This window comes from Drosophila subpulchrella, chromosome 2R (genome assembly GCF_014743375.2).
Source record: "Drosophila subpulchrella strain 33 F10 #4 breed RU33 chromosome 2R, RU_Dsub_v1.1 Primary Assembly, whole genome shotgun sequence".
Classification (NCBI taxonomy): Eukaryota; Metazoa; Arthropoda; class Insecta; order Diptera; family Drosophilidae; genus Drosophila; species Drosophila subpulchrella.
The window spans coordinates 4,139,717-4,156,259 of NC_050611.1; the positions used below are offsets into that span (position 1 = coordinate 4,139,717).

A 16,543-nucleotide genomic window follows, 5' to 3' on the forward strand; every position below is an offset into this window, starting at 1 on the left:
CCAAACAGTAGCGGCTCTCGTCTTCAATTGTTCCCTCCTTCCGCCACAGAATGTGTATATAATATATATAATTGTATTCCGGACCCGATCCAGCGAGAGTGCTACTGTTGTACAAAGCACAAGTATATCCTGCATATCTGGCAAACTGTAATAATTTTGGAGGATTTACAACTAACAGCAGATTCAAGTCAAAATATATACCTATACGAATTATATACATAAATATATATCTATACATTTGATAGTGTTGTGAACTAGAGGAAACCCACACTGAACACTCCGCCGACGGCAATGCGTAATCCACTTTTGTAGATAGCCTTTAGGCCGACGGCCAAGTAACATACGTAAGGAAGCTATCTCCAACCTAGAGTCAATTGAGAAATGGCCAAAGAAGCAGACACACTGAACTACCTGACATGAACCACCTACACAGTACAGAGAACCACGCGAGCCGTTCAACCGAAATGGACGCGGATCCACCTGGTGCCGGAGCGGAGTTTGGCACTAGAACAGCCGGCGTCGTGATAACACGCAAGCTTTAACTCTCACTCGTTGTTAGATTCCGAATGGCCAGGATACAAAGATAGTTAACACGCGGAAACCACGTAGCCACTTCTTCATAGCCACGAGTTCTTGCAAAACGATATATGTGAATGTAAATGTGTACGTGTATAAAAGTATTCAATAAAGTATATAAAATATTCAGTGTATACATTTCGGCAGCGTTTTACTGGGATTTAAACATATTATATATTTAGCGAGACATTCTAAATGCAATGTACATATGTAAAATGATATTCAACACTTTGTCGGTATATTACGAACACGAAAGTGCCCAACTCGAATACGGAATACGAATAATTTGAACCGGAAACATAAAACAAAAAGAATATAAACGCGAACGCGACTAAATTAGTAAATTGAGTAACTTAAAAAGAGAAAACTTTAAACAACCCGCCCGTTTGGTGTCAGTGTCTGTGCTGCTGACAGGATTGCAGTGGGTCAGCGGGTCAGTGGGTGGTTCCCCAGGCGCGCAGCAGTGTCAGTGCCTTGTTCAGGTAGGCGCACCACTCCTCGCGCTCCTCCTTCGTGTCGGCGGAGAGCAGATGACGCACTGTGGTGGTCGGTCCGTTGGGCACTATTATCAGCGACTCCTGGTCCGTCTCCAGCGCTGGTCGTTCGCACTCCAGCAGCATGGTGTTGAGGCGGGCGCAGATGTCGCGCGGTGCTGTGGTCACCTTTTGGGAACTGCATGCATTCAAATCGATACTGCCCATGGGCGTCTTGCGCTTCTCATCGTCCGGATATTTCCAGAAATTGATCACGGTGCCGTTCAGATAGCACCAGCGCCGATGCCAAGCGCCAAACCCGGAGATGTCCTCGAACATGGTGAGGAATCCCTTGTACTCCACGCTCACTGATAATTCACAGTTGACCTTCATGTGGACCATGCCTTCCAGTGGGCTCACGCCCAGGACCTGGGTCAGCGTCCACGTGGTGCGCTGAATTTCACGCAACGAGAAGATGGCAAAGCCGTATTGCACCAGCTGCGGCGTCCTTACCACATGGGGCCCCGCCGGACTCTGTACTGGCGGCATCACCAGACGATTCTCGCCGCCCTTCTTTTTGGGCGTCTTTACGCCGCCCTTTTTGTTCAAATTGATGTGGTACTTCAGCTCATGGGGCAGCTGATCACGCTGGGCCAGCATGCCATAGATTTCCAACGTAATCTACAGGCGAATTTAACGCAATTAGAATGAGCAAAGATTTAAGGATGTTATGTACAGCTTACCCTAAAATCGGCATACACATTGTTCAGTTGCAGGACGTCAGGAAACTTGACAGACAAAAGGCCAGGCATCGTGGGTACGGTCTTGGTGGCCAACACGTGCTCATTGTACTTCAGTAGGCACACAAGATGATGACCATTGATGTTGTTGGAGGCCATTTTACGCACGTACTCTTGGCGCAGGGGAATCGTTATGTCTTTGACCGTCAGCAGGCCCTTTTCCTTTGGTGCACCCACGGGACGGATGCTGTTCTCGACTCTCAAGCGCTGGACCTCATCCAAACAAGCCTGGCGACGATGGGCTGCAAGGACATAATACGTCAGCATAATTTGATAAAGGAAGTTCAAAATCGATTTGTACAGTCAATTTAGTTTGGAATGCAAATGAACTCAACTCAAAAAACAAAATATTTATCAACTTGGAATACTCACTGGCTAGTAGGAGATATCGCTCTCCCTCCACGGACTCTGTGGAGCCAGAAAACTCGACTGTTGCCGCACACAGATTTAGGGCCTGGCTGGCCTGTCCAATCACCTGTTGCTGCTTGCACACCTCGCTCAACAGCTTCTTGATTTTGTCCTGCGCCTGTGAGGCCTCGTTTATTTCCCGCGCGTTTTGCATCTCGTCATCGTCCTCATCGGTTTGATCATCTGTGGCTGCTGCGATCTGTCCCTGCTGGGGAGAGTCGTACTCCAGTCTGTGCTTGGCATGGCAATCGCCTGCTAAGGCTGATCGCATCACCTGCTGCTCGCGACATATCTTGCGCACCGGTGTGGAATTGGAGCTCTACAGGCAAACACATTTTGTAAGAGTTTTGTTAGACCCAATAGATATGTATAACTTACATTGGCACTCTGCTGGCGGCGATAGAAGCTGACCGTGTGCACCAGGGTGACCAGGTTGTCGTTGTCTTGGTTCACGCTCAACTCAGACTTGACAGGCTGGGCACCACTAAGCATCGGCGTTTGCATGTCCATCATTTCATGATGCTCATCGATAGGCGTGCAAGCGGTAGCTGGATTCTTTCGGAAGGAAAAGCTGTTCGAGGCCGTAGTTCCTTTGCTCTACAAATGTAGTTCAAGAAGACAAATTACAATTAGATTACTCTTCAGACTATCTAATATGAAAATAGAAAACTAGTATGAGATTACTTACGCCCAAGGACAGACGACTGGCATTGTGTTCGTCCTCGCTGTCACTCTGATCATCCTGAGTGCTGCCGGAGTCTTCGGCCAGCGCCTCATCCAGATAGTCATTCATTCCGGAAGAGACCTGCGACGAGTTCAGAGAGCTGTCGTCGTAGTACATGTCCGCATAGCGCACAGTCTGAAAATGTGTAAAATGGGATTAATGGAGACCGCCCGCTGGGCTGTTAGTTTTCTACCTGTACTCACCTTCTTGCGTGGCTGCTGCTGCGTCTCCGTCTCGTTGCGCTGCACTGCGCTCATTATCTCGCGGCCCAGGCTGCCGTCGCACATGCCGGCGCTGCTGTCCTCAGTCTGCGACTGGTCCTCCGACTCATCCATGCAACTGCACGAATCAAAGATAAGCGGTTAGTTAAGAAAGCGATTTTATTGATGGTCTTGTCTAGGGGATGGGGTTTAAAGCTATGCGTCTTAGGTCTATCAGTCTTGGGGTGCTACTCGATGCAAAGCAGGAATAGCAAGCAGGAGTAGCATTTGTCAGCGCACCTATCTGATTCTTCCTCGTCCAACTGATGGCTGTCGTCTGTGGCGGAGGCTGTTTCGGTGGCACAGCAGTTGTCACCACTGGAATCGAGGTCGGACAGGGCGGGATACAGGCGATCGGAATGCGATTTGCGGGCCCGCTTTGAGTCCTCATCAGTGATGGGTGCATCACCAGCTGAAATTGCGGATATATCAGCTACAAGTTCCTGGAATGCTGTGTTTTAGTGATTTCTTACGTGATCGCCTCTTACTGCTGGCCAATGCAGGTGAGAGACCAGCGATGGGCGGCGGTGGAGGAGGCGGCATGGGCCGCACTACTTTGCTGGGAGCTGGCGCCGGAGCTCGAGGTGGATCAGGCGCGGGAGGTCGAGTTGGAGCAGGCGCGGAAGTGACTGCTGGTTGAATGTCAAAGAGCTCCTTTTGTTTGTTAAAGCGATTGGATATAATCTGCATGTCCTCCTGCCGTTGACGGTCAATGTCCTTGATGCGGGTCTCCGCACTTGATTGGGCGTTCGCGACCAAAGCGGCCACCTTGTCTCGCAGCTTGTTCTCCGGCTTTGGCTTGGTCGCTGCAACTACAGTAGTAGCAGCTGCTGCAGTCACCGGATGCACTGCCATCAAATGCTCTGTTAATTAGGAAAAATTAGTATCTAAGCTATGATAGCATACTAATGGGCTGTTGAACTCACGTTTTACCTCCTCCGCCCGGATTTGGCTAATACTGGGAGCAGAACCTATCGGTGCCATGGGCAACATGGCCTTGTTGTTGCCCGATTCGAAGAGTTTCATCCGCTCCTTTAGCGACAGTTCGCAGGGATCCTTCTGGTTGCGTACATTGCCCTGCGTCTGCCCACCGGCTCCTTTGTTCTCGAAGATGGCGGCACGTCCGGAAACTAAGCCGGTCTTAACACTTACTGCAGGCGCTGGTGCTGATGGCTTAGGCGCTTGAGCAGAAGCGGCAAAGTTCTTGGCCACCTGGCTGACCGTCGTCGATTTCTCCGGCACTGGCGGCTTGGCAACTGGTGTCGTCTCTTCCTGTTTGCTAACTGGCGCCGCCTCTCCCTGTTTGGCATAATCATAGGTGTGTTTAATGGTCGACGATTCGCGGCGCTGAAAACCTTGGGCCTCCAGAGAGCTCAGTACCTTGGGATCCCACTTTAGCTGCTTGGTCCTGGCCGCCTCGTCGACTTCGTCCCTCTTGGGGGGCTGTGGAGCCGGTGGCTTCTCCGGCCGCCGGCTGGACAAATGGGGTTTTGGTGGCGGTGCATCAAGCGGTCTGTGCACTTCGTGGTGCGACGTGTCATCCTCCCACTGATTGATGGTGTCCGCCAAAGCGGCCAGTTTGCCCAATCGCTGCTTGGGCTGCCTGCTGCTGCGATTCCCGTTCTCCTCTTCCTCACCCGTTGTCACATGAAACTGGGCCTCGGTGCGGTGAATGGGCGAGGATAGGTCGTCCGTGTTGGAGTACAGGGCGCCCATGCGCTGCAGCCTGCTGCGGGAGGTGTCCCTAAGCCTGGCCAGCGGCTGATTTACTGGCTCTGCCTCCAGCAGTGGATTGCGTGCTCCTGCCTCTTCCTCCTCCTCGGAGTCGGTCACCTCCTGCTCCTGGATCTCAACTTGCACCTGGAGGAGGACCAGCACAGATGAGCAAAGGAGATGGAAACTAGGAAATGGCGGGAACTTACCCCAATTGGCTTGTCAGTGGTTATGTTTATCTCTATGCCCATGTCCAGGTTCTCCTTGTTGACCGCCGTGTAGTGCCGCAGCGGTTTGGCCGGCGACGCCTCCAGCGTGGCCTTGCCCAGCACCACGACCTTGCCGCCGCCACTGGCCGTGCTCTGGACTCCTGGCGAGCGGCTCCTCGGGGCCAGGACTCCTGCATCCCCGCCAGAAGAGGAGGAGGTGGTGGTGGTGGAGCTGGGTACGCTGCACTCGGCGAGGGGAAACTTGCTGGCGTTGCTGATGCCGAGGGCGCGACTGCGCTGTTCCGCCTTCTCAAGCATGTGCTGCATTCCGAAGGGAAAATGGAAAATAGCAATGAAAAGTTGTGGATGCAACTACCAATACCAGTGCACGCATCCCAGAACAAAGGGGTTCATTGTGTGCAATGAGTGTGAAATTCCCTCGTACCTGAGTAAACGGATCCATTGTTGTTGTTGTTGTTGCTGCAGCTGCTGCAAATGCAAATGCGAATTGTAATTGCGCGCACTGGAATACTGAATTTACTGTACTGCTCGCCGCACTCCACGCTGCCGATTTCCGACGGTTGTTTGCTATTTACTTTACTACTTGCGGGCTGCGCGTCCGTTTGCATTCGAAATTATGCGCGTCGCTTCTGCTCTTTTCGGCGGTTGGTTTTTCAGATGTGTTGAATAATTTCAAAACGACGCGCAAATGCTGTAGGACCCTCAACTGACCACGGCGAAATACCAGATTGGGTGAGTAAATGCGAGTGGTGAGTTTTGAAAGGGTTGCCACACTCTCTATTACTGGCAGGCTGGCAGCCTCGGCTTGTCGATTTATTGGACATCGATAATTTTACCGGTCTATCGCTGCGCGTCGAACAACAGCTGTTATAACTTTCTTACGGCGTGCAAAACAATTTATTTTTAATGTTATTTTTTTAAATTAAATGTTAAGCATTATTTGCAAGGGATAATTCTGTAAAGATAGCAAGGATCTGTCCGTAAGTTAAGAATGTGCGTTTTAGGCTTAAAATCCCTAAATTTTCTATTGTTGAGCTTCGCACGTTGCACCATCAGTGCTGTCTGTTTTGGCTTGAAAGTAGCGAAATGGGTGATGAGTTCAAATTTAAGTTTATTGTAAAAATTCAAAAAAATCATTAATGTTTTTAAATTACAAATTCTTAAACACGCAGCTTCTTTTACAAGTTTCTCTTAGTTTGACAGTATAACAACATTCTCAACAAAACATATAAGCGACTATGCCTTAAATGCAAAGAATAATGCATATTTTATATCGAAAGAATGCCGTGTAGCACCAAGAAGACTGTATCGGATTTCTAATGTGTCTTATTTACAAACCCGCTTGAATTTAAATATACAATGATAAGCCAATAAGAACACATTTTAGTAGAGCTACAATATATATTTATATCCACATTTTGAGACAAAATTTTAGTTCTGTAGTGTTAGCCATGAGCGATCAAAAAACGGTGGATCTGCTGTGGAACTGTGCTGCCAAACTAACCGACCAAACCCACACAGAACGGCTTCTAAAGTCGTATTACATGTGAGTTCCACTGTTAATTTCTAAAACACCCACTACTAAATTATTTATTCCGCACCAATTCAGAACCACCTGCCGAAAGCTGGCCCGGCACAATGTCCAGTTGCCCGAGGACAGCTTCGGACCCGCACGCATGTGCTCCCGCTGCGGCAACCAGTGGACCGACGGTCGCTACCAACTCCACCTCGAGCCACAAAGGCTGAGGCAGAGTGCCAAGAACCGGAGACTCATCGCCCAGCTGGAAGCCGTCAAGGCCAAACCAACAAAGGGCGAGATGAGCAGTGGAGCCAGGAAACGGGCCAAGTGGCTGAAGAAGCGCATGGCCAGCCAAATGGTGAGTGCCAGGAGCTTATGTCAATGAGGAGGAGTATCAGGTTTAGCCAGCTAAAATTAGTTTTGAATCTATAAGTATTCACACTCAAAAGAGACCTTAAACACCTTATTCAAAGGATAATAGATGGATGTAAATAGACTATATCAAATATTCTAATGATTAAGATGCATTGTCTGAATCGTAGCAGTACCTTTAAGTCGGTACAATCAAGGTTTTTTCATCACGTTACCTAAATATCTTCTATCTACTTAGTTAGTAATAAAAATAAATTATTGATTCAATATTAAATGTATTCAACCTCTTGAAACAATAAGGTCTCTAAATCTTTACTGTTTACATCTATAGACATCCTATTCCTGAAAGCCTTACTACAACCAAATGTCTTTTCACAGGCCGTGGACTGCGAGGTTTGCCGGCACAAGACAATGCTGCCGCTGGAGAAGGCCAGAAAGCGCGCCAAACTCATAGCCACGGAGGAGACAATGGCAACCACAACACAACCTGCGGCAGCGGGCCAGAACAAAAAGAAGGCCAAAAGGAAGAAGTCCCAAGCGCCGAATAAAGATATCAATGCAGGCCTGAAAATTCCACAGCCGCAAAAAACGCAGCAACAGCCTCCCAAACAGCCAGCGCCGTCCAAAAATGCTTCCCAACCAGTTGGAACGGCTTCCCAAAACCCAAGTCAGACGTCGAAGAAGAAAAAGAAGAAGCCAGCTCAGCCGGCGCCCGCCGCTGCCAAAACGCAGTCCAAGACCCAGAAGCAAAACGCCCTGCTGCAACTGGCCGCCCAGCTGAAATCGAACGCGTTTAAAGACGCCAGCAAATCGCAGCAGAACCGCCTGCAAGCCTTCCTCAAGTAGCGATGAAAATCGCTCCGACAATGCATTAAGCACAAAGATTGTGGTTCGGCTGAATGGAAATACTTGTTGTGGCACATAATTAAGCGTTAGCACAATACTAGAATCAGGCTCTTTGTGCCGGTTGATAAAGCCAGCCCAGGTGGGAACCTGTTATCCAGTCGCCCGGTCTTCTGGGTCGAGTCACGCAACGGCTATGCACTTATCACTGCTGCCCGAGACGCGACCCAAGGTTGTCCAGATATTGCGCAGCCAACATGGTCAGCATGCTTAATTTATTTCTCGGAGCGCAACGTTTAATTAAAATTGAGTTGTTTGCCATAGCGTCCCATGAACGCGTCCTTCAAAGCTGCTCCCAAAAAGGGCAACGGATCGGGCTCTCGAACAACAGCTCGCTTTATCTGCCGCCAATTGCACAAAGAGCACACGCACGGGAGAAGGCTCCAGTCCCAGATTGGCTTCGACTTCGGCTTTCCTCGTTCCGCAAAGCAGACTCGGATTTCTCGGCAGCTGCGGCAACAACATCTGCCTGCCACATTAGAAGATTTCTGGTTTTACAGTCCAGCCTCTCTATGTCGAACCACTTCAGCCATGTTCAGAATGTAGTTTAGAAAATAGAACTCATACTTTGAATTCGATTAGAATAAATTTTAATATTTAGGTAAAACACAGAACATTTTCCAACCATTCGATAAAAATGATACTTGTATAAATTATATAACCAGGTATCGAAAATAATCAATATTTTCGTTCGCTTACAAATGATTATTTCTGAACAATACATACCAAAACTTTAAATCGAGCGTTTTTGATTTTTTTTAACACCGCTTATGATGATTACGGTCCCTGGTTATAACTTATTTACCTGTTGACCTTTGTAAGTAGTAAGTCGTTGAGTTCGAAGCAAATTATTGTATATTATGGCACATAATATGGTTCTAGTTAGGGAAGTTCAAACGTAGTTGGTCAGCCTGTTTTGCTTTTGCCAAAATGGGCATGATGTTCTATAAAATATGATATCAGCGGCGGGATCGTCTCTCTAAATGTGGAAAGAACGATAGAATTTTTCGGCTGCCTACTCGAGGATGGGATCTGCGAAAGGAAGATGCGCAATGGGCGTGGGCCTCTAACTCCAGCAAGCCGGCCGGCAGTTAATATTCCCCAAAAAGCAATGCAAAATCCAGCTCATTTCGTTATACACGCCAAAAAAATAGGTTACAAATATGGAACATTTTAGTTATTTTAATATGATTATATTTAAAGGGTGTGCTCAATAATGCCACTTCGAAATACCTCTTAGGTAGTATTATATCTAGTAATTTCGTGTTTTTCAAATAATTAATAATAAAAAGGTACAGTTATTTGAATATGATTATGTTAAGAGGGTGTTCTCAACATTCCCCCTTTGAAGTACATTTTAAAAAGCACTATATCTATTATTTTTCAGGTTTTTAAAATATTTAAATGATAGTTTAATGTAATACTTAGATTTAATACCAAAGTTGTCACGATTTTTCGCGCTGTGCAGAGCCAGAGCCGAGGGCACTTCGTCTGCGCTCGGGCGACCATCCAGAGCTCCAGAGCTGGTGCCGAGGCCCCAAGACAGTCAGTTAAGCTCGAGTGATTCATGGTGGCGCACCAGCCGGAAAGTCGCGCTTGCTCTTCGCCTGGCTCCACCGGCGATGAAAAGTTCGCCCGCGAGCGAAAAGGTGTCAACGTTGTCAGAACGCAGTGGAAAACCGGATGCAAAATCGAACTCTGTGCGTGGATGCATTTCGTAATTCTCTAATTGGGGGCTCCGCAGCGGCAGGAAGCCGGCCCGACGGAAATGACCGGAAGTGCGGAAGGAGCGCGGGGAAAGTAGCGGGGTGTCAGACACGCCTGCGCACAGGTTTCCACCAAGTCTGCGTGGCCGGAAAAGTCTCGCGCGAGTCCAAGACCAGCTGGCAAACAGTTTGTTTGGCTTTTCCGCGAAACAAAACTGGCCGTCGGGCAGGGAATTCGTCGTACGTTTATCAATTGCAAACAAAGGTGTCGTCGGTGTCGAGTTGCAAATGTTCTGAATCAATAAATACATATTTTTACCGGCTGGCACAAAGGAAGCAAATCAAATAGTCCGGCCGGCCGTCCAGTGCAAATTAAATTACATTTCTGTTTTATGGGCATGATAAATAAAAAAGAACCGAAAAGTAAAAGCAGACTCTAGACACGTACCTGTAGCAGGTGAATAGTGTGGTTCAGAGAGAAATGGTCAGCAGTTTGCTTATACAGTGGAACTTCTATAGGTCGAAACGTAGCCTTTTGAGTAATAAAAAGACAGCCCATCAATAGGAATAAATATAATTAAAATTTATTTATACGTACATACATATATAAATAGATACATTATTTCTTAAATTTTGTTTAATGTATGATATTAAATCTCTATATGGTTTAGAAAATGTTTATCACTTGCAATTCTATGAATTTGATATATGGACAGGTTTTATTGGCCATATTTTTATAAGCTCATTTCCAATATCGGTTAGCTCTTAAAAGATTGTATCTTTTTGGGTAGCATTTACATTTTTTGGCAACAGAAGTTCGATGGTATGTGCAATTTTGTGGACAGACTGTCGCTTCTTTGTGGCGACACGCGTCGCCTTTCAGATGAGTCACAATTAAAAGGCTTGGCCCCAAACAAGGGTCCCGGGTCCGAACTCCTCTGCGTGTGGGCACCCCGTATTTGTATTCAATTCTTGGCCGCAAAACAGTGGAAACCGCAAATGACAGACACTCGACGGAAAAGTGAAAAATAAAAATTAAACAAAAAAAAAACATAAACGCAGAGACACCCAGACAAGTGCAGAGGGGCGTTGGGCGGCTTCAAAGGGGGGATTTCGTAATGGCTTTTAATGGCTGGCACACACACACACTCAGCGGGCAACAGTTTCCCCACCAACGAATCTAGATACTTTAGCCGCCAGATACCCAGATACAGTACATAACGTCATCAGTTGATTTTCCATGAGGCGCCAAACGAAGCGTGCAACCGAAAAAAGCGAAAATAGTAGACACAATAGTAAAAATAAAACGAATAGACCGAGAACTGCAGGCGCAATAGAGATTGTATTGTATTTCGACGCGTACGGATATCTGAATAGGATGGTATAGGATGGCTATAGCTCTGGATAGTGGTGCATCTCGATGGTGTGTCTATTAATAGGACAGCTCCACAGCAGGTTCGCAGCGGGGGAGGTGTTTGCTTTACGACGACGGGTAGCCGATAATCCAGGAATACCTTCAGTAGCACTCCGGTCGTTTTCCGCGTTCGACTCCCCAATCCCAATCGAATCGAATATCTTGCATCCCATCGGCATCGCTATCTGTTTTGTGCATGTGATCTTATAAAAATGTGTTATCCCCTTTTGACAGCAAGCTGTTAATTTCTAAGGCAAAACACTGTGTGTGCAGTTGGTGGATATGCCAGATACAGATGACTATTCAAATCCAGATCGGAGAGAAGCCACAATAAAGCCCGGGCGAGAAATCAAACGATCGGCAGCACAACAAGCACTCAACGCACATTAACGCAAAACGGTTCGCATTAACACTGAGCGCCAAGTTAAAAAATACAAAACAGCAAGAATAATACAATTTAAAGACATGGATACAAAGGCAACTACTAAACGGGCCGAAATTGAACAGTTTTTGTTGGGTAAGCTCGCATTTTTTGTATACTCGTAGTTACACACAAAGAAAAGATGCTAAGTGATAATTATTTAAATAGATACTATGAGTTATCATCCAATAAAAATATTTTAGCAGGAAAAAATACATGATAATAATATTTTTAGACCAAATTTGTTGTAAAATATTATTTTTAAATTTTTTGATAAACAAATAAAAATAGTAAAATTATATTTAATAATATTGAAGTTTTAAACGATTTGGACAATATGTTCTTTCCCTACAAAGATAATTTATTTGGAAAACCAAATCTATTGATCCTAACTAAGACTATTAATGATTATATTTTTGACTGTGCATTTGACTTTGTATTATTTTCTGCGTGTATCTGAAAATGGAAAAGCAAAATTGAAGCCAGTTAGTGTGAGATAGATCAACAGAAACTTTGTTAATTTTGCCAGGCAAACAGCGCCATCAAAAATTACAAGCCGACTTGAAATAGAGGAGGAGGAGCAAACTCCGACACATAAGCGTTAACAATAACAATAACCCAGTGCCGGAGTATTATTGACTCATTCCGCAGGCGTCCGAGCTTAAAACTCTTTTGTTCTGGTTCTGGCTTATGGCCATCGGAGTCTTCTGGTTATTTTTGTGCCCTCTGCTCTGCGTATATTTCGTACATTTTATCGAGACCGATTTGGACTCCTCGTTGGACTTTTAGCTCTGTTCCCCCGAATCGTTTATATGTCGTTATACATGTGTATCTGCACAGGGTAGACAATAAACAGAGGATTGGACATGCCGCAAAACTAAGCCCAAAGCGCTTGATTTAGCCTCTTTTGCCTCTTCTTTAGTCAGTTTAATTTTCTCAGGTCTCGGTTCACTGGCTCTGGGCCTGATGAAGGGCATAGGAAGCATATCAAACCCTCCTGCGATGACTGTTGCCTTAATTTATCTTTGTTTGAGCAAATCGCAGCTGAAGGGGCCTCTTGTTGTTGATCTTTAAATATCGAACAAATAAGGCGCTGGGAAGTTTCCATCGGTCCTGGTTAAACCCCTGCTTATCAGTGACTTTCTTAAAGCAAGCAAATAACTTACTGTTTGTATAATTATACAAGAAGATGGGAAGAACATAACGAAAAGAAAGACATGTTTTTCATACAACTATATCTAAAAGTATATTCTTAAGTTACTTTTTAAATGCAACTATACGTTGGATTTTTCTACGAAACTTTGAGTCTATCCAACTTTCCTTGAATGTGGAACTAAAATCTAAAAAGCCTACCTCCTGATTTGGCATAAAGTATAAGCAAATTACTTTGTAATGCACTTTTCTTGTATTCGTATTGTTAGAAAAAGATTATGAATCCTCATGACTCTCAATTACTCACATTCTGGATGAGTAAATATCTCTAAAGTTTTCAATTTTACGCAATGTTTTGTTTGGGTGTTATTTGGTTTTATTTGAAACGGATGAACACAATGTGCGAGTTTCATATCCGGTCCGGAAATAAGGCAAAACTTTGTTCAAACTTTAGATACAAAGATACAATTTAAAAAATGTTCAGTAGGAAGTAAATGCGTAAGCCAACATTTGAAAAATATATAATACATTTAAAAAAATTCTATGTTAATTAAATTGCAAACATTTTTTTAGTAAATTATAAATATAAAGTGATATAACTTGCTTTATTGTTTCCTTTATTATATTGTAGAGCAGAATATAAATTCTTTCTAGAAAATTAAGCTGAAAATCTTCTAAGCTTGTAAAAATTAAGACTCAATTTTGCTTGAACATAATATTAAGTATTCTGTATAATTTTTAAGGGCATTTCCAGTTCGGTTTTTTGCCAGCACGACTTTCGGGTATTTTTCTTATTGCCATATTCGGACGTATTACGTTTAAAGAGCTGCTCTCCAGAGCTTTGCGTGCTCAAGTTTTAACAAGATTTCTTGCAAATTTCAGTGTTTTCTGTTTTCTGCTTTACCGTTAAATAATTTATACTTCTGGAAGTGGATGTGGGCATTTCAGCTTAGAGGGGACCAGGGCAGCAGACACCAGAGTTAACTTTCTTGGCCAGTGAAATTATTTTTAATTGCCGCGGTCAATTCGCAGTTGACTCTTGAGCGAGAGCTTTATGAGGTCACTTATGTGTACACATATGTATGGTGCTCTTACTGGGAACCGGAGTACTAGTACTTAACTTCCCGCCCAGTGAGTCACAGCTGCAGAGGCAGAGGCAGAAAAGACACCGCCACTCCACTGGCCCACTAATTGCCCCCCATGGAAGCAACACTCTTGCTCAACTGCTTGCCATTAGGGCCAATGATGCGTTTAAGAATTAATAGCTAATGGGGCCGCCGCCTTATTTAGCCAGCTGAAAAGCTAAAAGCGTACATTAGAACTTACGATCCTCCCCTCCGGTTCCATTGCAGATGTCCGCGCCCATTTCCGAGCCTCGCTGGAGACCTCGGAGTACGAGAACGCCTCGAATCTCTTCCACATGACCGCCGCCGAGCAGACCGCCTCACTCCTGGCCCGCTGCGAGATTCTGCTGGCTGCATCTAAATCAGGATCCGGATTGGGATGCGCAGACGAGCAGGCGGCGGCAGGCCACAACCACCGGAGCAGCCTGGCCGACTGCGTCGACAGCAAGGTGGGCGCGGAGACCGGTCCCAGCGGCTATCTGGAGATGCTCGCCTCCACGTCCTCCTCGAAAAATTCGCGTGAGTGCTCCAGGGAACATAACACATATGTACAGTGGTACTTCCACAACTCAAACCCATGTTGCAGAGACAAAGGTTTTGATTTCCTATGCTTGACAACTAGTTTTTATAAGAAATATCTTGTTTTAAAGTCAATATTTGTTAGGATCTACAACTTTTTGATGTTAAATACTTGAGAAAGCTATAATTAAAATTACAAACTTTTTACAGATTTAATAAAAAAACATTTAAGAATAGTTATTCAGTCATAAAGAGAACTTTAACGTTTTTAATAGATAGTCCCTATCAATATTGACACTTATCAATTAGTATGGCAATATTTCTTTAGAACTCTCTAATCATTTAAAACATCAAAATACTAAGAATCAATAATACAAAACTGCTGACCTAAAGCTATATTTGAACATACATGAATAGCAAATCTTAGAAAAGTTTCCAAGGTCAATGAAATATCCAATTAAATAAATAGATTTTTAAAAGTTATTGCAGAATTAAAACATGTGATTTAATGGAGGCAAACAAGAAATACTAGTTGACTATTCCGAAGACCGACTGTACTTAATGCCTACAACTACCACTAATTACCCCTAATTGCAGTGTCCGCCTCGCGGGAATACATTGATCTGGGCAGCAGCGGTTCCCTGGATCGCTGCTCCGTCAACCAACCGGTTGCGGGTTCCTCGGACAAGGAGCCACATCAGCAGCTCTACGAGATCTGCCAGGGTCAGGGAACGGGTCAGGACGAGGACGAGGCCCAGCAGGCGATCACCTTCACCCACGAGCTGATCATCGACTGTCCGTACGCGGATCTGCCCGCTGGCCACCTGTCCCTGCAGCGGTCCACCAAGTACGGACAGCTGCAGCGAATCGTTCCGAAGCGGCTATTCTTCGACCAGACCCGCAAGTGCTACTGCGGCATCCTCAACGACTGGATGCTGTGCTATGCCGATGGACCGACCGCTTGTCGACCCAGCAGCACCCTCTACCTGAAGTGCTCCTCCATCGAGATCGAGCATTTTGGCGAGGGAAAGCGGCGCGACATATGCTTCCAGATCACCACAGATGACCCCAACAAGAAGTTCGTGTACCAGGCCAACAACGAAGTCGATGCCAAAGAGTGGATACACGCCATCGAGGCGGCCATCCGCGGAGATGCCGGAGCGCATCAGACCCTGAAGAGCCCACCGCCCCGGAAATTGCCCACTCCGCCAGTCCAGAAGAAGTCCACCTATACAGCCACGGATATTATATACGAGGAGCCCTCGCCCATTTACGGTCTCATGGACTCCTCGGTCATGGTGCTGCCCAAGCTGCCGGAGAAGAACAACAGTCCAAACGCCCTGGCCAGACGCTTCGAGTACGATGTACCCAAGTGTCCGGCCCAGCCGCTGCAGGAAACCTCCGCCGGAGTTGCCTCCGTGGGTGGGGAGTTGGAATCCCTGGAGCTAACCAACGGGGAAGAAATCAAGGTGCAACCACTGCCTTCCCGCCTGCATGGAACTATTTCGCTGGACTTCCAGGCCAAGGTGAAAACCGTGCACAGTGAGCTCTCCACCCAGCTGTCAGCGGGCGGATCCAGTCCAGATCGTCTGAAGAAGGCCGTGAAGAAGAGCTACACGAATGGCAGCGAACCGGAAATGCTCTCTCCGCTGACAAGTCCCCTACAAACGCCAACCAAGGAGCAGAAGAAGCAGCGCAAATCCACAACCACGCCGCAGTCAAGTCCGGGTAGCAAGGACTGTGATAAGGACAAGCTGGCCCGGAACTGGTTCCTCGGTCGCCTGAACAAGAGCAACAAGTCGCCCAACTCAGTCAATGGATCACCTAACAATGCCAAGTGCAAGCAGAGCGAGAAGGAGAACCTGCTGACGGACGCGGAACTGGGCGAGGGTTACGACGCGAGTCCGGGAGATCGGGATCCCGGCCTGCCGGGCAGCCAGCCCACGTCTCCGTGCCTGAAGGCGGATGCCAAGAGCAAGGTGAACATGATTATCAACCAGTTCGAGAGCAGCGGCCACCTGTCCACCATGTTCAGCGTGGAGGCGCTGGCCGCCAATGCACTCGCCTCGCTGACATCCTTCTGCGAAAGCGATGGTTACAACAACTACGAGCCCATCATGCCCCTGTCCACCACACCCAGCAGCTTCCTGAAGAAGGTGTAGACTCCCGCTCATCCGTCATTCGCTATCCAACATCCGACATCCTGGAGAGCTCGTTCGTCTCTGTATT

General features: G+C 46.4%; 3 protein-coding genes across 9 annotated transcripts; 2 read left to right on the top strand and 1 right to left on the bottom strand.

Annotated features, from left to right (window-relative positions):
- Positions 1-710: 710 nt before the first annotated feature.
- LOC119552069 (anillin) lies at positions 711-5,626 on the bottom strand. 2 transcript variants are annotated; one of them, XM_037861836.1, is made up of 12 exons: positions 5,609-5,626; positions 5,164-5,484; positions 4,622-5,101; positions 4,168-4,540; positions 3,715-4,104; positions 3,482-3,653; positions 3,185-3,320; positions 2,946-3,116; positions 2,636-2,854; positions 2,222-2,576; positions 1,793-2,091; positions 1,011-1,730 (listed from the first exon to the last, which is right to left on the bottom strand). In XM_037861836.1, the coding sequence occupies exons 1-12, from the start codon at positions 5,624-5,626 to the stop codon at positions 1,011-1,013; spliced, it is 3,654 nt and encodes a 1,217-aa protein (XP_037717764.1). The 2 variants fall into 2 exon arrangements, with proteins under 2 accessions (XP_037717763.1, XP_037717764.1); XM_037861835.1 differs by having other exon boundaries at positions 711-1,730; positions 4,168-5,101.
- A 418-nt stretch (positions 5,627-6,044) lies between these two features.
- LOC119550121 lies at positions 6,045-9,065 on the top strand. 3 transcript variants are annotated; one of them, XM_037858604.1, is made up of 4 exons: positions 6,045-6,164; positions 6,357-6,730; positions 6,794-7,061; positions 7,454-9,063. In XM_037858604.1, exons 2-4 carry the CDS (start codon positions 6,636-6,638, stop codon positions 7,919-7,921), a joined length of 831 nt encoding a protein of 276 aa, XP_037714532.1. In that variant the 5' UTR covers positions 6,045-6,164; positions 6,357-6,635; the 3' UTR covers positions 7,922-9,063. The 3 variants fall into 3 exon arrangements, 2 of the variants coding, with proteins under 2 accessions (XP_037714532.1, XP_037714533.1); XM_037858605.1 differs by having other exon boundaries at positions 6,051-6,164; positions 6,620-6,730; XR_005219439.1 differs by lacking the exon at positions 6,045-6,164 and having other exon boundaries at positions 6,238-6,730; positions 7,454-8,178; positions 8,243-9,065.
- Positions 9,066-9,542: 477 nt separating this feature from the next.
- Positions 9,543-16,509, top strand: LOC119551474. 4 transcript variants are annotated; one of them, XM_037860833.1, is made up of 4 exons: positions 9,543-9,678; positions 11,333-11,615; positions 14,024-14,314; positions 14,912-16,509. In XM_037860833.1, exons 2-4 carry the CDS (start codon positions 11,564-11,566, stop codon positions 16,474-16,476), a joined length of 1,908 nt encoding a protein of 635 aa, XP_037716761.1. In that variant the 5' UTR covers positions 9,543-9,678; positions 11,333-11,563; the 3' UTR covers positions 16,477-16,509. The 4 variants fall into 4 exon arrangements, with proteins under 4 accessions (XP_037716761.1, XP_037716763.1, XP_037716764.1 ...); XM_037860835.1 differs by having other exon boundaries at positions 9,609-9,627; XM_037860836.1 differs by lacking the exon at positions 9,543-9,678 and adding an exon at positions 9,725-9,924.
- Positions 16,510-16,543: the final 34 nt, after the last annotated feature.